Source organism: Cygnus atratus, chromosome 2 (assembly GCF_013377495.2).
Source record: "Cygnus atratus isolate AKBS03 ecotype Queensland, Australia chromosome 2, CAtr_DNAZoo_HiC_assembly, whole genome shotgun sequence".
In the NCBI taxonomy this organism is placed as follows: Eukaryota; Metazoa; Chordata; class Aves; order Anseriformes; family Anatidae; genus Cygnus; species Cygnus atratus.
This window is the reverse complement of record NC_066363.1, coordinates 106605488-106629665: the sequence shown is the minus strand read 5'-3', so window position 1 is coordinate 106629665 and position 24178 is coordinate 106605488. Positions and strand designations below refer to the sequence as shown.

The 24178-nt window shown below is 36.7% G+C and overlaps 1 protein-coding gene across 6 annotated transcripts in view; it reads left to right on the top strand.

Moving 5' to 3' along the window:
• Positions 1-24178, top strand: part of ANKRD12 (ankyrin repeat domain 12) — a 66620-nt gene that overhangs the window by 19047 nt on the left and 23395 nt on the right. For 2 of the 6 annotated variants that reach the window (XM_035564120.2, XM_035564119.2), the window contains exons 2-5: positions 3878-4015; positions 10972-11119; positions 20552-20698; positions 21969-22169. In XM_035564120.2, the coding sequence (XP_035420013.1) occupies positions 3929-4015; positions 10972-11119; positions 20552-20698; positions 21969-22169 (583 nt within the window). In that variant the 5' untranslated portion in view covers positions 3878-3928. Of the gene's footprint in view, positions 1-3875; positions 4016-5820; positions 5903-8259; positions 8424-10971; positions 11120-20551; positions 20699-21968; positions 22170-24178 lie in introns of those variants that run through there. The other 4 variants (XM_035564121.2, XM_050708602.1, XM_050708603.1 and 1 more) reach the window with 4 other exon arrangements.

Genomic DNA, 24178 nt, shown 5'->3' with positions numbered 1-24178 from the left:
CAGCACCTTGCTCTTGGAATTGTTGAACCTTGCTAGGTTTATGTGGGCCCACTTCTCAAGTCTGTCCAGGTCCCTTTGGATGGCATCCCTTCCTTCTGCTGGATTGACTGCACCATTCAGCTTGGTGTTGTCTGTAAACTTGCTGAGAGTGCACTCGATCCCACTGTTTGTGTCATTGATGAACATATTAAACAGTACCAGTCTGAGGACAGACCCCTGAGGGACACCACTTGTTGTTGGCCTCCACTTGGACATAGAGCCATTGATCACCACACTCTGGGTATGACCTTCCAGCCAATTCCTTATCTGGTGAATAGTCCACCCTTCAAATCTGCATCTCTCCAGTTTGGAGAGCAGGATGTCATGTGCAGCCATGTCAAAGGCCTTACAGAAGTCCAGGTAGATGACATCGATTAGTCTTCCTTTTTAAACCGATGCAGTCACTCCATCGTAGAAAGCCACCAGGTTGGTCAGGCACAATTTGCCCTTGGTGAAGCCATGCTGGCTGTCTCAGATCACCTCTTTTTTTTCCTCATATGTATGTATGATACATACAGCTTACCTGTTGCTCTGTTTTTTAAAAAGCTAACTATGTAGCAAGACCTGAAAGGCCCTGTTGGAGGCCGTGGTGCTCGTGAAGGAGAAGCTGGTGTTCATGAAATGCGGGTGAATCCGGTGAGGCAGGAGCCAAGGCCCCACTGCTTGACTTCCCGGAGCTGATGGAGGTGGGCTCCATGCTGCCAGAGCCAGGTGGGGAGAGGGCAGCACTGGAAGAGAAGCAAAGCAGCAGCAGAGGTGGTTTTAGGGAGTCAAGCAGCATTGAGAAAGGAGGGAAAGAAAATGACTGAATATGTCATGAGAAATCCTTTGATTGAAATAATGACAGTTTTTGATTAAAATACAGTTCTTACATGTTGTTGATTGGTTTTAAAGTAGTTGTGATCATGATGATATATCCAGCTGTTAACAGGAAGAACATACAGGCCAATTTGTTACATTTTCAAAGTAAAGCGATGAATAACGATTTCCGTTTATGAGCTTCATTGTTGCTGAAATTATTATTTTTTTTAATATTCACAAAAGCACTTACTGGGGCACAATTCAACTTGGGAATTGTTGCAACTGAAACTTAGGATCAGAGAGGCTAACTGAGCAAAAGTGTATTTGCAGTGTGTGTGGTTTTGTTGTTTTTTTTGGGGGGTTGTTTTTTTTTTAAACCCACCAAAACAGAAATGTTTGCTGTTACGGTAGTACTGTGTGTATGATGTAATCAGCATGGCATTAGCTGTCTGTGAAGATACTAATTCATTGCTTATTTTAGCATTAAGAAATGCTTTTTTTTGTAAAATACAGGAAACTAGTTCTAAAGCACTCTCCATTGCCTTGATAACCTTTTTTTCTTCCTGCAACAACAACAAAAAAGAAAACAAAAAAAAACAAAAAGGCAAATAAACATGCTTCAGTGTCAGTTAAAAATGAATGATTATTTTCCATATCAGTGCTGACACTGATAAATCTTATTGACCCTGCTCGAAGTGAGGGAATTCATTACTGTTTCTTGTGTCTTGGGCAAAAGTAGATTATTAGGAATTTCACAGTATTGTATTTTTTATATTGATTTAATAGCCAAAACAAGATTCAGGTTATTGTATGTGAGAGTTTCTAATGAAGCTCTTCCTGTTTTTCATAAGCTTGTGGTTAATGTTAAAAGAAAAATACTTCAGTGTAGGGGAGGGGGGAGGGAAGGAGCAGACTTTAGTTTGGCATTTCCTAATTTTCTGACTTTGGGACTGGGCATTTTGAACTTTCCTTCCTCTCTTGTTCTTCTCTTCCTCTTACGGAAGAATAAGGAAGTAAGATGTTACTTTATAGTGTACAACAGTATTCATCTCAACCAAGTATTTTGTAAGAGAATTTCACATAGGTTTAGGTCTTCTGGAGAGAGAAATTTGTTTGAATCTGAAAGTTTTAGATGTCAGGACTAGCATGCACTAAAGAGAAAACACCAGTCCGCTGCTCTAGTCTGTTACTTACATGTGTCAAACCAAAACAGTGGCCCTGATCCTATAACAGCAGCAAATTCTGCGCATGGCGATCCCAAAATCTTAACTGTAAAGCAGCAATAGAAACTTCACACCTAAAAGAACACCCAGTTGAGATTTAAAAAAAATAATAATAATAAAAATTACTACAAGAGTCAGTAAGACTGTGATCCTGTACATGCCTAGCATGACATATCAGCTCAAAAAGACAAATATGCCATCACGAGCTTTAAAGTGAAGTCAAATGCAGTTTTTATTTTCACATGACCTTTTCATCTCAGGCACTTTTACAGGTACAAGACAGATGGATGAGTTTAGCAAATGACTTTGGGATTTTTGGTTATGACAGTGTTCTTACTATAGACCATGTTTTTGGTCTAGATTTCTTGGTTTTCACCCGGAGCTGGGAATTGGCTTTTGAGTCTCAGCTAAGCCACAAATCTCTTACTGGATTTTGGGATTTACGAGGAGCCTGAGCATATAGTGCCTTAGCAATGTGCTTTACTTCTAACGAGCCAGAGCAGAGTAAATCAACAGTACACCTTTGGAGACTTGAAAATGATTGCTCATGAGCTTCCCCAAGTCAAATGCAAGTTCTTGATATAGACTTCTTTAGGTTAACTTTCTAATGTCATCTGTCAGGCTTTCTTTTTTAGTCTGTAGTCTGCTCATTCACTGTAGTGAGCTGAGTTTGCTCTGCTTATTCTCATCCCATTTTGGGTTCTGTTCTGACAATTGCGCTAAATGTAGAATATGAAGAGAAATGTTAGCTTTTCTCTATTCCTTGGTTGATACTCGGAAGCATTTGCAGATTTTCTGTCTAAACTTGTATGTTATAGTACTTAACGGGTTGTGTAGTAAAAATTCTGGTGCGTTGACAGGATATTTTGGATTTTTAATTGATCATAACTACTTTCTTTGTTGTAAGAACTTTGTAGTTCTTAAAAAGATGATAAATGAATAATGCTAAAAATCACTAGACTGTGTACTGCTGGCAGCGTTGGCAGTGAAGAGCAGCCTTCTGCTATGCCCCTGAAATAAGTTTTTAGGACGACCTTGACTTTTACTGTCAGGTATTAAAAATGTTTCACTTGTCTTGAAGTAGAAAAGTGCAACCAAAGGTAACATGGGAAAATCAAAATTCCATTATGTGAAACTGTCGTGACGCTTACTCGGTGTGCCCAAGAGATGAAATACCACAGAGTTCTTTGAGTTTTATATACACGCATCTGTAGCGATGGCTTATGTGGTTGATTTGCTAGATAGTGGGAATTAAGGCTTCTGCTTCCAGGTCTAACCTTTAAAAGATTTTTCTTCTAATGTATCTCTTTTGTTCCATCAGATGGATAGCACATCACCAAGATTTGACTGCCTTTCTAAAATATTTTAGGTAGACAATATTTCAGTTTCCCTGGCTAGAAAAATAAATTTTTGTTGATAGTGTTGCTGGAAATGGTTTTGTGCATCTTCCCAGTCTTACTACCTATAAAACAAAGTGACATAGTGAACAGCAGTGAGATGTCAAATACCTGAAAGCTTTAAGTCTGCCAAAGAGGTAGGTTAGAAGGATGAGGCAGTTCAGCGGGTGACTTTGTGATTTTCCAATGACACTGTCCCCAGCACTAGCCATGTTTCTGTTTAGCATTTTGGTTTTCACCCCAGGGTGGAAGCTGTAGGTGAGAAGAGTGCTTGAAGTCTGCTATTATTGTCAGTCTACTCTTTGGAGTACAATTCAGCTCTGCTACCATCTGCAATAAGAACATTTTTCTTGATATGACGCTTTAATTTGTATATTTATATAATGTTGTTTTTGCTGTGTTGTGTTTGTTTTTCAGATACACGATGAACCCACTGATACAAGATACAGCTAGCTAAACAGCTATAAAATGCCCAAATTTGCATCTACAAAAACAGGTCAAATAGAAAATTCTGACAGTGATAGCACCATGGTGGAAAAACCAACTGCAAGAAAGGTAATAAAATTATATTTGTGTCCATTTCGTTTTGGTGAAATGAAAAGCATGTTGTATCATGGTTTTTGTTGCTGTAATGGGAAGAAATAAATATGAATTTATATTCTGAAATCTGAAGTACAGAGGAAAAAAATCTAGTGCCATTTTTTAAATGCTTTCACACCTAAATTAAATTAGGGAACAGAATTTATGCCTTTTGTTATAGCTTACAACTTAGATCAAAAGGAAGCTGGTATGTTGTTTTTTTTTAATGCAAGTTAGTGCATAATTTCCATATCTTACATCATATGAAGTCTTTATACACTCACAAGAGCAAGGATTCATATTTAATTTAATTTTACAGTGTCGTAGTCTCCGTAACAAACACATGAAACGTTTCTGAAGGCTTGTGATGGCACAGACCAATGAGAGTACACAAGTTTCTTAGATTCCAGTATAATACAGGAACTTGTTCCCTCTGGGAGTACTTGAAAGCCAAATGCTGCAGAGGGGTTGAGAGTAACTCCAGTACAAGTGAATCCATGTTAAAAACTGTACAATCCATTTTTGAGTGCTGGAAAATAAGTGAGGTCCACTGATACTAAAAGGTGGTCTGTTCATAAATGTGAAGTATCCTATCATTTTCTAACTTCTAGCGGTAAGTCATAAATAACACAGTCCTCCGTTTTGTCCGTGTGGTACATTTGTAAAATGGACAGCTGCAGTTTAGCTATAATGGATAACGATGGATATAGCTTACAATACAGAATATTATTCTAAGTTGTACATTGCCCTGTGGAGACAGATTCCATTTAGCTCCCAAGTAAAGTTTAAAGCTATCTCCTTTAGAAAAGGAGATGGTGTGTTCATACTTAGTATTTTGTTGAAGTCTGTTTTTCCTGGAAGACCACTTGTGAAGTGTATGTCCGCTGAGCCGTTCAACACCCATATCCTGCTATCTCTGCAAAAGTTGGGTAAGCTTTTGAAATGCAGATATATTCTGGCAAAAGAGAGCTGCACAAAGGTAGTAGTTGTTATGAATGAAGTTGGTAATTTTTCCAGGGAACAGAAAGCTGAACATGGTGTCCTTTATTTAAGCACCAGGTAGGGGAGGTAGAAATATGGCAAATTTTCATCTGATTTAGAAAGGACTAAATTAACTTTCTATTTTTAGTAGTTACATGAAACCCTTTCATTGTCACTTTGGTTGTGGTGAAGGTTTGTCCTTAGCTGGTTCCTCTAACCAGCAAACGAGTGTTGTTAAGACTGTACAGTACAGTAATTAGAAACATGGACACGCATGTTGGGTTGCTCAGTATTTGATTAGTTTTCCCAAGTAATCCAGTCTTCACTGGCATCTTAAAGCCCAGGAGGAGGTGGAAGTTTGACCAAGGACATGGCTATGGAAACGTAATGGTGGACTAATTACATAGATACCAAAAAGTAAATCGACAAACTGCTCGCTTCGTTGCATTCAGTCTTGTTCACTATCCACCTTGGAATAGCATGTTGTTTGAGACATAATTTGAGACTAACGTAGGATTTGGTTTGGGGTTGTATGGAAATAATAAGAGCAAATAATGCTGAAAAGCTGAGATCCTAAACATTACAGAATTTCATAAGCATTGCAGTTAACCTTCATGTTTTTAGCATAAGTGCAGTTTGGTTGCTTTTGTCCTTATTTTGAGAAAAAATGAATGTATGATTAAGATAGTAAATAGTCACTTAAGTCACACACACACACTGTTCTTTAACATAAGAACAAGCAATTGGCAGAAGTGTTTAGCTGGCCCTTGAATAACGTGCAGTTTCTCCTCCTGTATTAGGAAAAAAATAGACAAAATATTGCCGAAATGTAATCATTTGGATTCAGCCTGGAAAATGACTTGAAATTCAACAGACAACAAGGTAACACTAAAATTTGAGTTAGAAACAAAGTGAATCAAGGGGCAAATCTGTATTGCACAAACGTGGAACTGAGTGAAGATTGATCAGGCAAAATAAGATAGCAATAATTTAAGGTGAAGTATCTTTAGAAAGTAGTTGAAATTTCTGTAAAGCAGATAAAGATTTTTCTTAATAGGTACATATTTGCAACCCTGGATTTAAAAACAATAGTATTTTAAGCATTAGGACTTCTTATGAAAAAGATTAGTTAACCTAATGTAATACTGTAAGGAGGTTATGATGCTGCAGGTATAAAGAATACAACAGTAAAATTTCGTTTTAGTGAAGCATTTTCATGCTGAAGTGTCTTGATTAATCTGGAGACTTTCTGGTCCACACAGTTTTGTCAGTACTTTGTGACTAGCAAGTGACCGTATACTGTGCCACGAAGGATGCCACTGTAGTAGTAGTATGAAAAGACCCTGGGGTCTTCGGCATTCAGATAGTGGCAGTGGTCCTTAATACAAAAAATGCATTCTATTTTTCATGTAGCCTTGTCTTTCTTTTCAAATCTTTTGTAGAATAGTGCAGTCAAACCACTTCTGCATTTTGGCATGTAAACTTGTTCTTACTTCTGTGTCCACTAATACACATTTGTTGGTGCAGAAGTATTTTTGAACTACTCGTAGAGCTTAATTTCTCTGACTAAATGGACGGAAGATAGGTAGTTTAATTACAGGTCTTCCTATATTCAACAGTCCTAAAGTTACTGTTGTTATGAGACTTAAACTTTCATATTTGTTGAGTGAACGTTGATATTTACTATGCTGTTCTGACAACCAGTAAGTAGCTATGTGAATTGGCTCTATTTCTGAGTTCTTTTGAGAACTTAAGAACATGCATGGACTAATATTAATGTTAATAAAATGAGTTTCTAGCAAATATGCTTTAGGGTACATGTTTCTATTTTGGTTGCTTGCCCTAGGAACATAAAAGTTGATAAGACTGTACAGCAGGTAGATCATTCAGTGTTTGCAAGAGATATTTTATAAACATAAGGAAATTTTAACTTACCTGAATGTATATCTTAAATGGCTGAAAGTCTAGAAGTAAAATGTAGATCTGTGGTCCAAAGGAGAAATGCATTTTTGTTTTGTAAAAAGTAAATCTCTTCTTAGAAGGCTCCAACAATAGTTGTTCCCAAAGCCATTTTAGCACCATGCAGAACATGTTTTAGTATGCAATTATTTTTGATAGGCAGAAAAAAATACTCGTTCTACTGAGGTTTAGTACATCTGCTAGATTATAAATTATACGGCACTATGTTGTCTCCTTTTGTGTATTGTCATTGATTGTAGACATACCAGAAAATAGAGCTGGAATGGGATATTAAGAGATTGTCCAGGCTGCCATTTGTTAGCCTCCTGAGACTGTTTCTGTTGAAGAGATTACAAATGTCCTCATTTGTAATACCATACACCGGTATGGATTTTTTTAGGTAGAAAATTCTTCTTGTTAATACACCTTCCAGTGAGGTGTGCGTTAAATGTTGAGATGTGCAGCTCTGGTTCATGCATTTGCCCCAGAGCACAACAAACTGTACACGATTCTTGACAAATCTTGGCCAGACCATTTCTTTGAAGCCTAGACTGGTGGAAATTACAGTCTCCTTGGGCAGTTGATTTTGATACTTAACTGTGCTGCCTGGCATGGAGTTCGATGCGAAGTGGAAGGGTAAATTACCTTTACTTGCCTCTTGATGTAGTCTAAAGCCATTAAATGTTCTATAAGTCTAGTGGACACAGAGAATGTGCAATGCATTTTGTTTTGGAGCACTTTTTTAGCTTATGGGTCTGAACATTATCATGTCTTTATTCACTGTTTTATTCAGTTGGCAGTTACCAGTTTAGATTAATGATCTTCCATAGAAAATCCACAGATGTTCTCAATTACAGGCCCCTGAAGGAAAGATGTCAGCTTCATTTTAGTTTGCTTTTGTGGATCACAGGAAACTAATCCATAGACCTATTCAGGCTGAATTTTGAAGCTTGCATGGACCCTGAAAAAGATGTAGATGGGACCAGGAGTAGGTGAAACAGTGAATGCTCGCTCTTTAAGCTGAAGCATGTGTTCTAACCCACAGGGCTTGCTACCTCCTGTTGCCTTCCTTTACTTGAAGTTGAATCCAGGAGGCTGTTACGAGTTTTCTGAATTTTAATGTGGGCTCTTGTGATTGTACAGTGCTTTGAAGAGTCTGAAGAACCTTGTTTTTATACTGTTCTTTTCCTTTTGTTTTGTATTTAAACTATTATCAAATGAAGACTGCTCTACAGATTTGCTAGCGATTATATTTTTAATTTGCTATTGATCTTTGCATCTCCCTCTTGCCCAGTCGGGATACTGTCTGCATATCTAATAGCATCTCTATCAGCGTTGTCACTGGAAATACTAAATAGTATTGGAGCTTTGTACTGACTTCTCAAACAGCCTGTTCATTGCATCCTTCAGATTGGAAAGTCAGCCCCTGGTTGTTCATGACATTGTAAGTGGCCTTTTAGCCTATTCGGTGTGCTTTATTACTTGTATGTAGTCACTGCCAAATTTTTATTGGATGCTTACTTGATATAAAGCTTTATCAAGTACTCTGCTATATACCATTTTAATATATTTTGTTTCTCACGAAGTGGGAAACTTGCTTGCTTTCAAAGCAAGTAAATTTAATACAATGAACATCATCTACAAAGGTGCAAATTTTAGGATACTTTTCATTTGAAAAGGATAAATGTTTATTTCCAGAAGAACTAAGGAACAAAATACTCATTCTAAGATGTGTCTTGTAGTTTCTGTGTACTGTGTGCAGCCTGTTCTTTCACTTTTATTGTATTTTTATTTATCTGAAAGTATACATTTTGAACACTCTCTCCTTCTAAGTAGATGATCATACAAATTAATATTCAGTGATTAACAAAAAAAACTAGTGTGACAATCAAATTCAACATAATGCATATACACAGGAATAAATGTGAAGCTATCAAATTATTTAAGCAGCTTGTGCATCTTTGAGCACATACTAATTAGTTTTAAAACTGATTAGTTCTTTTAAGGATTTCCAATTGGAAAGGCTTGCCTTTTTTCTACAAAAAGTTAAACCAGTTATTTGAGTGTTTCTTGTTTACAAATCTTAATTGATCCTTTCTTTTGCGTAGTAACTAATGTAAGATAATATTCTAAAGAAAGCAATAAAAATTTAATACCATTCTATCATGTTGTGGGAGATTCTTATAGGTATGTATGAGAAATAATTGTATTAAGCTGTTTGGGACAAGGAAAGGATGCTCCTGGTGAGACTGGGCAGAAGTGGAAGACTTTAGTAGAAGAGCTCAGAATGGACTTAATGTAGTTTGGGTCTGTCCTTGTCAATGGTTTTGTGTGTTTGTAGGTGTTAATGATCAGTTCTGTTAGATTGTTTAGCTTCCTTTAAAAGTAGTAGTGTTCACATTTTACCTACCACGAGCTTAGGGGAATCTTAGGGTTTTTAGATTTTCTTCTAGCATTTAAGGAAAAAGGTCTGGGGAGGTGTTTGCTTTCTTCGGGGTTTTGGAGAGGGTTAGTTTTGGTGTGTGGGTTCTGTTTTGTGTTTTGGCTTGTTCTGGTGTGGGGGGAGAGATGGGTAAGGGGTGTATTTTTTGCTTTTTTTTCCAGGTTTCCAAACTTGGACTGACTATAGGTTTCTCTGGGGGCATCAGCCCGCTACTTCAGGAATTCTCCTTAAATAGACTGATTCCTACCCTTCTTTGTGATTTCCCTGGTACGGACATCTGTTGTCTGAACCACGTAGGGGGGATGTTTATGGGTTCTCTTTGTAATCATTCCTGCCTATCCTCTAGCCAGCAGTTTGAACTCAGAGCATCAGATGATATAATCAAACTACTCTTCTTACCTGCCTATGTTTTAAAATAAAGGATGAGTGCTCTTGAGTGCCTTTGCTTGGAGTTGCTTTCTAGTTTCCTCTGATCAAAATAAATCTTTTACCTTCGTGCTTCAAAAGCACAAAGGAGCAGCCTTTTGTTTTGCATTGATTTGCAAGTAAGTGTATGTTCCTCTTCTACCTTTAGAAAATGAATCTACTTTTAGAAAATGAATCTGCTAGTGTTTTTACTCAATCATCTGTTGAATAATATAGAGCTGTGGAGTTGGGGTAACTGAATAATGTACCTCTACAGCACATAATGAAGAGAAAATGCTGTTTCTCTGCACTGGCTCTCAATTGGTATGCAAAAATGTTGGGCTTTGCAGAGGGTTCTCTTAAGCATTCATCTTACTGACTTGCTGTCTTTTCCATACTTCAACCTCCTAGATTATCAAATAATCAAGCATAAGTTACTGTGTCCATCCTGTTTTTCTCTGTTTATTGTAAAATGTTTTATAAGCAAAAAATACCAGATTTATGCATCTAAAAATTCCAAATTGTTTATACCTATTTTTTAAATGAATTTGATGCCAGTTAAATAAAATTTCTTTATAGATTTTCTACATTCTTGGAAAATTTTGCTTTGGAAGATGATGCACTACACTATTATCCCTGTTGAAATGGAAGGGAAGCTCTCTATATGGGTGGATTTGGGGATGGGGAGGAGGCAGGGGAAGGTTCTTAGAGGTTTTTGTTATTGTGTTATTGTTCAGTCTGAATTGCAGTGTGGGCTTTTAATGTACTGGTTAATGTGATTATCGTGCTATAGTCAGGGAAACAAATTGGCGTGGTCATTAAAAATTCTAAGACTTAGCAAACTCTTGTCCAATTGGTATTGTTCCTCTGATTATTAATCAGGGCTCTAGTAGTGAACAGCAGTTCTACGGTGATGTACCTGGAAGTAGATATAATACAGAGGATTCTCACTTTAAAAGGAAAGAAATGCTATTGATTATTTTCAGTAAGGTTACTTTAAAAGGTTTTGAATGAGCTACTATGTAATGATACAAATACTCACTTGCACGTACACTCTCACATAGCAGTCTTTTCAGTCTGTATACGTTATGAGACTATCCTGCTTTATGCAAAAATTACTTAGTATACTTTTTATTTATATCAGAGCAAGGACAAGATTGCATCCTACAGCAAAACTCCAAAAGTGGATAGGAGTGATGTGGGGAAGGAGATGAAAGAAAAGTCTTCCATGAAACGTAAACTTCCTTTTACTATTAGTCCATCCAGAAATGAAGATCGCAATTCAGACACAGGTAGAACCTTTTTATTTCCTTAACTAATTATTTGTTGGTAAAATACATCCTACTTAAATTAATTGTATATTATGTTTTTACATTGATTTTTCCTCTAAAAAGGATACTAAGTATAAACGTTGCTTGCTTGCTTCTGATTGTTGCATCTCGGTCTGATAGGCTTTCATCCTATCAGATGTTACCAAAAGCTAGCATGCCATTGTAGTTTATCTACATCTTCCAGTTCTTTCCTAACCTTGTTCTTTTGCTTCCATTTTAGTCGTAAGTCTTTATTTTCATGGTCATCTCTAGAGGTCCATTTGCTTAAGCAAGTAAACTGATGAAAAGATACTTAAGTGCCTTGATTTGTGGCACAGATCTTAGGCTTTCTTAGGCTGTCGGTGGGGCTGGGGAAGATGGGGAGTGCTCTGTCCTATATATAAAGAAGTTGCTATGGTTATGGAACTAACTGAACTAGCTATGGAGAACAAACTTCTTTTACTTTGAGCTCCTTTGATCTGCTCAGGATGCCTTTTCTGCACAGGCTGGTAGTTTTTCCTGACTTAAGCATATTCGATTACAACTGATTTGAAGACTTCAAAATATCATTCTTAACGTGGCTCTTTTTGAATCAAGATGGAGGAATCTAAATGTAATTCCAAGAGTACAATTAACCTAATTAGGTATATGCAGTAGTCCAGTAATAGTTATGTTGCCAGCAAGACAGTATCCAAGCCCTCTGGATGGTCACCAGAAGATCTGCTCCCCAGATTTCTCACCGGTTCAGTCCTACATTTTCTTATATAGTACTCATCATAAATTTTTTCAGAGAAGTTAATTTGTTAACATACTTGTATTTAATTCTAGTTATGTATGTAAGTACAAACTTTTCGTCCAGGATTGATTTATTGCAGACAATTTGATTCTTGGATGTTACAAACATATTTTTGTTAATGTAACGAGAATGTGGTATAAAATCCAAATTTGAAATAGTTGCATTGCAAAACAGGACTTTTGGATTTAAAGCTCAGTTTTCAGTGTGTTTACAGAATTCTACAGTCATACACTATCCATAATACCACTTGATTCTGAAAAGACCATGCATAAGTTATATGTACGCTCCCAGCGTTTGCTTTGTTGAATTTATTGTTTGGTGTTATGCCATAACTGTTTTTTGTAGTGGAATTAAATGTATTTAGAAATAGTCTTTAGCACTTACCTAATGTTTTCTGTGTTGAAAATCTTTTGTCATTTTTCACCATCCCCATCAACTTTAATTCATTGTCACAACATCTTGTAAGGTAATGTAAAATTCTGCATTTCTCTTGCTCTAGCATCTATTGTCACAGTTGCCACAAACAAGGTGGATTACTCTAGCTGTCTAGACAAGCACAGACAGTGCAGTGCATACACAACGAAATCTTTTTGTTGTAAGTTGTAGCAGAGGGATGATGGAAACAGTTCAAGCAGAGGCAAGAAATACTTTACAGAAAATAGAAGGCACATAACTCTTAATTATTGTGTAGCAAACATCAATGCTTGTTGTCTGATTCATTGTTGACATGTTGCAAACTTCTGTGTGCCTTACTGATGAGGAAGGAAGGCAAGATAACTATCCTGTTTCACAGATGAGGAACTTGGTACCTAGGCTTTCCAAAGGCCATAGAGGCTGGAGCATTACTGGGACCAAAACCAAATAAACAACAACAAAGAACAGTTCTTGTTGTGCTGATTCTGTACCTAACCAACTGGATTAGACCAGTGAGCATTAACCACTTAAATTGCTGCCAAGCTACTGAACTGTTACCTCTGACAGAAGTGTCTCCTTGCCAACTAAGTACAGAGAATGGCAAATATTATTTAGGAAGGAAGAAAGTAAGTTTTTGGAGATGACAGAGTAACCAGACACAGAAGCAAGAAGAGGTGATGAAATGCTTCTTGGTATCTAGTAGTACTGGGGTGGGGTGGGGTGGAAATTCTCTTCAGTTTTCTTCTGGTGCATGCTGAAAATCTGTAGAAGTAGTCTAGGGAAGATGATCAGAGGTTGTGTACACAATTCATAAAAGGAAAAGTTCAGAAAAATCGTGGAACTACTGCATTCTTCACCCTGTCCATTGTAGTTCCAGGATGTATTTTATCCTTTCCTTGTTGTTTTACTCTTAATTGACTTCAATATATTTTTTCAGAGTTAAGTATAGTAAAAATGTTCTCACTAGTTTGCTAAATAGTTTATCTGTAATCGATAAAATACCATTGAGTTTGCTTTCCAAATGTTTTTGAAGACTTGGCATCTTCTAAAAATGTCTCTGGGTGAACAAAAATCAAGGAGTGCCATGAAAAGTAAATCTAGGGTAAAAGTTCTAATTTAATGAACAACTGTTCATAATAAATGGTTTATCTCCAAGATACATGATAGGGTTGCTAGCTGATGATAGAAACCCCGTGATAATTGGGTTCCATCCTATTTAGGAAGGTAAATGAGTTACTGGAAAAAATGGGAATATCTTATTTTTAGAGCACTACTTCGTTGGACTTGTCTCGGTTCTATTTCTAGAATATCCATACATAAACTAGGGTTTTGTCTTTTTTTTCTTTATTTTTTTTAGTCACCTTTATTTGACATACTAATTTTTATCCAGTTTCTCTCCTTTGGATTGAAATACTGCCTCTTGTGTCATGTTTCTCTCACCAGCTTCAGCTTCTCTCCCTACCCCTAAATTCCACCTGTTGCTTCCTCTTCCTGGTATTTTTGGTTTGTTGTGGTATGGTTTTTGGTTTTGTGTTTGGTGTTTTGTTGTTTTTTTTTGATTCAGGTATTGTCAAGAAACAAGTGATAATAAACATGGACATCCAAAAGGATGTTAACTTCATTTGGAAATGTATTTTAAAAAATTAATTCCTACTAAACTGTGTATAAAGTAAATGTTACGTCCAGTCAGTTTTGGGAAGTCTGAAAACAAACTGCATTTGTAGTGTCCTGTAAGAGTCTAGAACAATGCTTAGTCCTGCTGTTTATTTAGATTTGCATTTAAATTAGTTTTATTAGCTTTTGCCTAAGAATATGGTGCATTAAATTAATGAAAAATATTTTCATATCTAGCTTGTAGGTTCCTTTCTTAGTAATTTCATACTGGCTAGGACCAAATCCTGTTGACTAAATGTCGGCATGCAATGCCAGCTGAGATGCCTGCGGTAGCTAAATCTGCACAGAGATGACTTATAACATGAGCTGTGGGAGATCTGTTATGGGACAGCTACAGCACCTGGAATGGCACTACATGCCAAATTTTAATCAACAGAATCCTATTCTTACTTTCTTTTATTGTGCAGGTGTGTGTCTATTATCTTGCTATTATTTGTTTGAGCAGATCTGTCTTGTGTGTGCTGTCCTTGTTTGGATGCTTATCTTAAGCTGAAGTCTCTGTTACAACATCCCCATTCTGTGATCAAGAGCAACCACAAAAAGCTAATGCTATGTATTTGTGTGTGTGTGTGTCAAATTTCATTGCAGTGTAGCTTTAACCTTTATTGAAGTTAATTTCCCATAACCTTATGGAGAATTTTACATAAAAGCTTTGCGTAAGACTGGTGGAATTGATGGTGGAAGAAGAAACATTTTTCATAACTTTTTTTTTAAATAAGTTCTCTGATTTGAAGTTTTCCAGTCCAAAATCACCATTTGCATGAAAGACTACTTATTTAGAGTACTTAAATAGCGTTATTATGGTTTAGTGGAGGTGTTAGGTCAGAGGCTGGACTGGGTGATCTTGGAGGTTTCTTCCAACCTAGATGATTCTGTGATTCTGTTATTTAAATTTCAGTAATTTAATTGATTTGGTTATTCTTAAATAATCCATTTATTTGGTTATCAGAGTGAGAACGCAACAGGCAAGTGCTGCTACTTTAAAGGACAAGTTTGCTTGCTCCACCTTATTAATCTGAAGAAACAAATTTGTGTTTCTCTATATAATTAAATGTAACTGCAGATTGGAAAAATCTTTTCATTGTGAAGTATAAGCGTTTTAAGCATAGGCATTTTTTAAATCTTGTTACGTAGTTGGTTATTCACAAAGAAGAGTAAGAGTTACAATTACACACCAATTTATCACTTTCCTTGGAAATAACGTCATCCAGATTTTCTGTTTGTAGTAATATCTTGGTTTTGTTTTCTGACCTCAACAATAACTGCCTTTAACGTAGTCCAAGCATAGCATAGTCATTTCTTCTAGCAGTTAATAGATATCCAGAGAAAACTGTTCCATGTGTACCTCATCCTAACACAGTGCATATACGTGTGCTTCCTATAGACAGGTTAGTGGGGCTGCTAAAAGGACTGTTTGGACAACTGTGGTATTACTTGCTGGATTTCAGCTGTTTATCCGTTACAAGTTTCTTTACCTATTGTGTGAGCCAGAGACAGGAAAGTAGATGTGTTTGTGTGCATGTGTATATAAGTTTAAGTAAATATCTGCCATTAACTTAATTAATTAAGCATCACAACAATACCTTAATTTCTCTAAAGTGTACGGTATACTGCGAGTTCCCTGCATCACGTTCTAGTCTTGCTCTTTAACTGAGTGTAGGAAGCAGCAGTCAATCATGGTGTGTTTCTCTTTAAAATAACTTGTCAGATCATCACGATCACATGAATCTGAGTTGCTCTTGGTCTTTTAACTTCATCTGCAGATTTGATCACCATGACCTGTCTTCTACTGTTGCCAGTAATGAGAATATTAGTCTCTTGGTCTATATCACTTAATGATTTAGCTTCTGTAGACACATTTGTTTTATGTCAAGCAGTTTATATTTTAGCTTCATATGGTCCTATTTCTTAGTGCAGTTATTCCTTATAATTTGCGCTGACAGGAGTTTGATGTGAAAGTAGAATTATAACAAGCCCTGAAGTTGGAATTTGCTCTTTTTGCTTTATTTCCTTTATCCACCAAAGTGGTTATTTTACAAAACGGTATACTCTGTTAGCTTGGCATGACTTGTTTTGAGAAATCCATGTGCTATTTTATTTACCATCTTATTTTTCTAAACCATTTAGAAATAAGTTGATCCATTGTTTGTATCTTACCCAAATCCAAAACAACAGGTACATTTTCAGTTGTCTTGGGACATTATCTGTAATGCGTACGTTCTCCTAAAATAATTGCTGATGATGTTTTTGCTGCCAGTATGTTTTAAAAGTGCGAGTGAATTTCATGAATTTATACCACAAAAAAAGTGCTTAAATGCACTTATAGCACTGTTTCACATAACTTGACTATTTTAAAACCTTTTCTTAAGTGTTATGTGGAAAACTTACATTGCAAAAGGAAAATATTACAAGGAATGTTGTCCAGATAGATTTAGTTGCATATTATGAAGGCTATTTAATAAAGATAATCAAACATGGATCCATTTGAAGAGTTTGGATTTTAGTTAATTACACGTAAGAAATTCCCACTGCTGAAGAATATCAAAAACTGACAAGAAAGTGAATATGAAAGAAGATACTTGCACTTCATAGACATTGAAAACAGAAAATATTCAAAACTAAAAAAAAAACCAAAACACACTTTTAAAAAAAATGACTTCAACAGTCAATTTTATAAGTAAAATTTTATATGACCTTAATTTCTTAAACTGGTATTATCTCTATATTAAGGAAGTTATTACTGTTCAAACTGTATGGACATCAAGAACATGGCTGTGAAAAGTTTTTGTTTAACACGAGATAAAGAATAATTAAATAGTCAAGGCTTTAGATTGTTAAGTTAGTCTTTTTCCTGCTAAATCAAGTATAGTGTGTTGATAGTCTTGGAGCAGTGAAAACAAATAATCTATTGCACAATAAACACAATGGGAGTTCCCAATCATTTATAAGATTTTTCTGTGGCTTCGTATAACATCTTTATCAGCAGTTGTAGAGTTGTTTTTCTTGGATCAAAAAAGTAGTCTTTTTTTGTTTGTTTTTTTTTAATCCTCTAGTTTTAAATCTAGAGCGTATGCATGAGAACTGGAGTTGGGGAGAAATTACTAGCTTCTTCCAGGATGTACTCCAGTAAATGGATTATTAGGTGCACCTGCTGTAGTCCCAAGGCACCTTTTTTTGCTTTATTGTTGATCGTACTCATTTTATATATTGAACTGTTCAGATTTTCTGAAAATCCATACGTAGTCTAACATCAACTTGGTGAGAGCAATTGGTAAGATCTAGAAATGCTTTGTAAACACTATTGCACCAGTGAAAAGCTTTGGAATGTTGGGTAGGACTTTGGTGTTGTTTCACAACACTAAACATGATATATGATTAAATTTCACTCGTATGCTTAATAGGTATTTCTAATAAAATGATTTAAAAAAAAATAAAAGCATAAAGATACCTGGAAAAATATACCTAATTGTAAACAAACAAACAAACAAAACCCACAGTATCATTTGGATGTATTGTTTTCCCAAGCTGAATATAGTTATAAAATTGTTATGAATGATTCAGAATGCAAATGAATGTGTGTTTGTTTTGTTTGTTTGTGTTTTTTTTTTTCTGAAAAAGAATCATAAGTGGTAAATAGCATAAGTTAAGAAGCAGCAAATCATGCCAGACAAACTGAAATATGTTGCTTTGTTGGAAATACTAAATTAGTCGATGGAGGTTACAGAGTATGCTCTCCTCGGAGAGAGAACAGCATAATCGCAGTGAAAAGTTGAAAGTACAATTTCATTGTAGGTTTTCTTTAAGTTTTCCTATATGCAGGCTTTCTACAAACAGGGAAACAGGCGTGATTTAGATATTGTATGTATTTTTAGATGTTCAGAAGTGTGAGATGCATGCAGGTCAGAAAAATCTTAACAATTACATATGTAAAAGGGATCTCCTTGTTTCCTTTTTAAACATGGATAAATTTGTAGGTTCTATATATATGTCTACTCCTTTCCATTCTTAAAATAATCTTATTTATAATTGTTTAGTCTGTAAAAGTGTATATTTCTTATTTGGTCAGTATGGAATTGAAAACGTGCACTGTTTACATGGCACTACTGGAGCCTTTGCATGTAATCAAACCTAGAAGATGAGATTTAGAGAGGGCTAGGAAGGCAGAAGATGAGTTAAGAGGAAATGAATGAAACAAGGAGGGGCCCAGAGAGAGGGCTGGGAACAAGTAGAGAATATCAAAAGAGAAAAAAGGTCAGTTTGGGGGTTAATGAAATGTGGAATGGAACATGCTTAGGAACCTCAGTGGGACTTAAGCTTCTTACTTGTAATTTTTATTAATTTTTGTTTCTCTGCAGAAAGTTTGCAGTGAAGTAAAGTTTGCCTCAGTGGAGTCTTTTGAGATTTTCATCTTTTGCAGATAGCAGACTTTTAATGAAGCTTTTATCTAACAGGTGCTTTGAGGTTGAGATGTAGGAAAGGAAACCGGAAGATCAATATAATCACAGGGACAGTGATGAAATAAAATCCATCTCATCCCCTCCAACTGTACCTTAACTGCACTTTCCATGTTTTTTTAATATGTCCCCAAATACTAAGATTAACTAAAACTGGATGAACAGTGCCTTATCAGATGATAATTGATTACAGTAAGGGTAAGATGCAAGAAGGTGCTACACAAAGAACTAAAGTCATCAGTGTGGCAACCAAGCTTATTTTACTAACTACCAATCCCTGACCAAGTTTTAGCATTTTCATAGAGTCAAACCCAGTTCATCAGTCCAACATTTTTTCCCCTTTCTCTTATTACATATTCTTGATTGTAATTTTTAGATCTCAAGCAACAACATAAAACAGAGTTTATGGCTTAGCACATCATCCAGTCACAGAGGAGAGAGCAGCCAATAGACGTCCTTCTTCCGTCTTGAATCCTTCCCTTATCTCTGTGCTCAGTGGTCCAGTCTGGAGGGTGAATTGTGGTTCCCCATGACTGTAGGGTGCAGAGTAATGTCTGACTGTTTCAAGGTATGTCAGGAACGTGGAAGGCAGGGAATCTACCAAAAGGAGAGAGTGCTGCAGAATGAACAGGAGAAGCTCATAGTGACCCTGGGCTTCTAGGGAAGGGAACCAAGGGATACATAGTATTTGCTCAGAATTTTGAGTAATTCTTTCTGTTAAGTCGAGTCTATTTTAGAATACTCTACAGGCTGTTCCTTTCTGATATTATCAATTAGATTTTATTTTATTATTTTTTTTGACTGCTTTCAAACATTTTAATTCCAAATAACCGAGCATGTTTACTTTCAAGCAGTAACCTTAGGGGCTGAAGAAAAAGGTAGACGTTACATATCTAACATGTAATATTAAGCTCCTTATGGAATAGAAAATGCTAAATTTGATGAGAACTTTCTCAGACAAAAAAAAAAAGACCAATTTTCTGGAAAGGTGAGATAATTACAGGAAGTAAATGGTCTTCACTGTACATAAATGCAAACTATTACATCTCCAGAAGATACAGTTACAAGGTAGAGAGGTGTATGGAAAACAGTTGTAGCAAAAGAAATATGATGCATTGGAAGTTTATACTTGTCTGATACTGAGATCATTAAAGAATGTTCCAGTCAAAAGCAATTTAGTCACTACATCACAAATCAGTTATTTTCTGTTATATTTCAAGGTAAATGCTTGTGTTTGGTTTAGGAAATATTGGTACAGAAAAAATGAAGGAAGAATGTTTGAAAAGGATGGAAGATATAGATCAAACAAAGTTTCCAAGTTACACAAATAAAATATTTGTTTTGAAATTTTTTAATATGTTAAAAAGTTATCTGATTTCAGAGCGCATTTAACTGATCTTGAGATCTGTGAGAATTTTTAGGTACTGAGATAGCTTTAGAAATTATCTGTTTATTCAGATATATAATTTTAGCTCCTGGCTCAAAATTTGGACGTGGAGTATCAAATATCTTCAGTAAATATTGATAAAATAAGTTACATATGTAAAATGTATGAAATAGGTCTATGTTTTGGAAGGGTATGAATTTTGAAGAAGAAATTGCTTTTAAGGTGAAGTAACAGAATGAGAGAAGAGATCTTGTATTCCATTATCTAACAAACATCAGTATTAACAAGTCTTTTCCTAATTTTTAACATGAGGTCTTGAGAGAAGAGTCTCAAATTTGTATTAGAGGCTGAAAGGAAATAGCTGATCTTAAAGCATTTTTTAAGGATCCGACTTGTTTCTTCAAGGTTTGAAATTGTGAGTCTTACTGCAATGTGAAACAAGTTTTCTATCTTCCAGAATTTTTAGTGCTCCTTCTTACAGCTCTGAGTACTTCAACTTGGTAGCTTTTAGCCTAATATAATTCAAAAAGGTAACCAAAATTAATGCAAATGCAGCAAATTAGAGATGCAATTTCTGTTTATCTTCTGTCATCAATCACCAGTTCACGTACCTTGAAAAGATGGTTTTATTTCTAGAAAAAGGTTATAGTAGAATAGCAAGTTGAGTCTTATAATGTTAATTTTTCCAGAGAAGGAAGGTCCGGAGAAAAAGAAAGCGAAGAAGGATGCTGCAAACAAGAAATCAGCACCAGTTAGCATTCTTTTCGGTTATCCTCTGTCAGAGCGCAAGCAGATGGCCCTTCTCATGCAGATGACAGCCAGAGACAACAGTCCAGGTGATCTTACATAGCTAACAGTTTTCTTCTTCCTGCCTATTTAATTCTGTCCCCATCAGAATATTCTGAACTGCTGTTTTTCAACACTCCTGGATTTTTATTGAAAGACTTTTGAATTATTAATAATTCTGGTAAAAATTATTTATTTATTTATTTATTTATTTATTTTTACCTCTCAGACACTGTTCCATGCACTTATTTAAACTGAAATGCCACTTTTTTAATGGAGTTTAAGTACTGTTTCGTTGTCTCTCTTTTGGAGTGAGATTTTCATTTAGTAGGAAAATGAATCAACTTATTAGGATTTAAAGGGGGAGGGACTCGCTTTAATGGGAGATACCTTGTTTTTAACTCAGAACTTCAAACTATCCTTGTTCCAGCTGTATTCTTAAAAAATCTTGTTTTTACAAATGTGGTTTTGTTTGTAAAAATGTGTTTTTATAAAATCTGCATTTTTAAAAGTGAATGTCTGCATTTCTTTAAGAATTTGGTGTTGGTTAGTGGTGTCCTGCTGTGTTTAAAGCTAAATCTATGTAGAGAAAGGCAAGACAATTTCATGGCAAGATGAAGTATCTTTTAAAAACCTCATCAGACTCTCAAATAATTTAGGAGAAAAAGGGGATATTTTTTATTCTCTCATGCTGGGAAAGTCTACCTCACATATAAAAACACTGGAGTCTCTGTCTCGTGGGCGTGTGTTCTTTGAGAAATTAAACCTAAGGAATCATGAAGGTGAAAATAACCAGACTGATAGTCCGTAGGTCCCTGTCATGTGTTATTAAAGTTGTTTTTTTTGTTGTTGAAAATTTTCTGAGGAAACTTTAGTTCACTACCCACCTCCCCACACCCCAAAATAGTTGTGTTGGCACAGCTAAGGAAGTGCAGGGTACAACACACAGCTAGTAATGCCTTAAACTGTCGTTGCACTAAAAATGTAGGTGAAATATACCAGAGGAAGGGAGAAGCAGGGTAGAGACTAATCTGCATGGCGATGCTTTGTCTTGTGTAAGAACAATTTATGCCAGAGTATGTCAACTTTGTAGTTCGGATAGAATTTGTCCGTTCTTGAAAACTATTTTAAAAATAGTAAGACTTTGTAAAACACCATTTTTATATTGCAAATAGGTGTTGTGTTGATACATGTGAAGTGTCAAACACATCCTTTATTTAATTATTCACTGATAATTATCATCTTTGAATACAAGCGTTATAATGAAGTAAAAATACTGTTACGTAACTTGTAATGACCATTTAAAAATTTATTTTGTAGATTCCAACTTAAATCATTCCTTACAAACAACACCAGCACAGAAGAAAACTCCAAGTTCCTCTTCAAGACAAAAAGACAAAGTTAACAAAAGAAATGAACGGGGGGAAACTCCTTTACATATGGCAGCAATTAGAGGGGACGTTAAACAAGTTAAAGAACTAATCAGTTTAGGTGCAAATGTGAATGTAAAAGATTTTGCAGGTAAGTTGATACATGCTTGCTTAACTGTATGAATTCAAAATTAATACTGAAGTTGTTAACAGGTTTAAGTTCACTTCATGCTATATGTAAATGAAAAAATATAACTTAAAATTAATTGGAGGTTTTCAAATGTTTTTTTCTTGTTAGCGATGGTTGGGTTTAGACACTGGTACATGATATCTTATTTCATAGAATCATATCACAGAATGATTTGGGTTGGAAGGGGCCTTAAACACCACCCAGTTCCAACCCCCCTGCCACGGGCAGAGACACCTCCCACCAGACCAGGTTGCCCAAAGCCCCATCCAGCCTGGCCTTGAGCACCTCCAGGGATGGGGCATCCACAGCTTCTCTGGGCAGCCTGTCCCAGTGCCTCACCACCTTCTGAGTGAAGAACTTCCTCCTAACCTCTAATCTAAATCTTCCCTCTTTGGTTTAAAGCCATTCCCCCTTGTCACGTCATTTCTGCCAGAGCAAAAAGTTGCTCTCCATCTTTTTTATAAGCCCATTTAAAGTATTGAAAGGCTGCAGTGAGGTCATCCCAGAGCCTTCTCCAGGCTGAACACCCCCAGCTCTCTCAGCCTTTCTTCATAGGAGAGGTGCTCCAGCCCTCTAATCATCCTCGTGGTCCTCGTCTGGACCCGCTCTAACAGCCCCACATCCTTCTTGTGCTGGGGGCCCCAGACCTGGATGCAGGACTCCCTCCAGGTGGGGCCTCACAAGGGCAGAGCAGAGGGGCACAATCCCCTCTCTCACCCTGCTGGCCACTCCTCTGGTGATGCAGCCCAGGACGCAGTTGGCCTTCTGGGCTGCAAGCACACACTGCTGGCTCGTATTGAGCTTTTTGTCCACCAGAATCCCCAAGTCCTTCTCTGCAGGGCTGCTGTCAGTGAGTTCTTCTCCCAGTCTGTGCTCATCTCTGGGATTGCCCCGGCCCAGGTGCAGCACCTTGCTCTTGGACTTGTTGAACCTCGCTAGGTTTGCATGGGCCTACTTCTCAAGCTTGTCCAGGTCCCTTTGGATGGCATCCCTTCCTTCTGCTGTATCGACTGTACCAGTCAGCTTGGTCTCTTCTGCAAACCTGCTGAGAGTGCGCTTGATTCCATTTGTATGGCATGTTAACAACTGGAGATTTCAGCTGTGGTCAGGGCCTGCACATGCTTGCTGAACTTTTCACAATTATACCGTAACTGATGATGGGATTGTAGGCTATGTGGGGTAGCACTGTAATGTATATTGTCTTACTGGGATACCTAGTATGCCTAAAGCAGACAGATGTAGCTTATGCTTGTCATACAGGCTTGCTAGATTAATACTGATTTTGGTAGTTGGTTTTGGTTTTGCCCACTCCCAGCCTGCTTACTTGGGGGTGAAGCGGGGAGAGAGGGAGAAGACCTTGACACTTCAAGCACTGCTCATCAGTAGCCAAAATGCTGGTGTGTTATCAACACAGTTTACCCACAAATGGAAAGCAGAGCACCATGTGGGCTGTTATGAAAGAAGTTAACTTTTTAACTTCTTCCCAGGCAGACCCAGTACAGATACTTAACTGGTTTTAAAGGTAGATGGAAATATGAGGAGAACGGTTGAGAGCTGGTTCCAGGAATCAATTGGGAGCAAGTCATTAAAGGCCTCATTCAGAACTCTGGACGAGGTGTTTGGGATCAAATGAGATAGTTTCCATTGGTAATCCAAAGTGAGAAGCAGAGGTGGCTGAGCTTCAAAATGCTGTGCAAAGTAAGAAGTCAAGAAGAGGGGGAGGATTTGAGAAGTGAGTCATGATTGGACAAAAAGTATGAATTTAGGATGCAATGAAGTTTAGAGAATTAGAGTTTTTTAGCTAAGAAGCTGGCAGAACTAAAGGAGGAGAAAATGAATTAGTAATGGAGGAAGTAACCCTGCTCGTGGGGTATCTGCCAGAACAATACTGCTGTGTGAGAACAGGAGTAAAGGAAACAGATGTTGAGAGCAAGCCAGGACTAGTGTTGGCAGGCTGGACGTTTTGATAG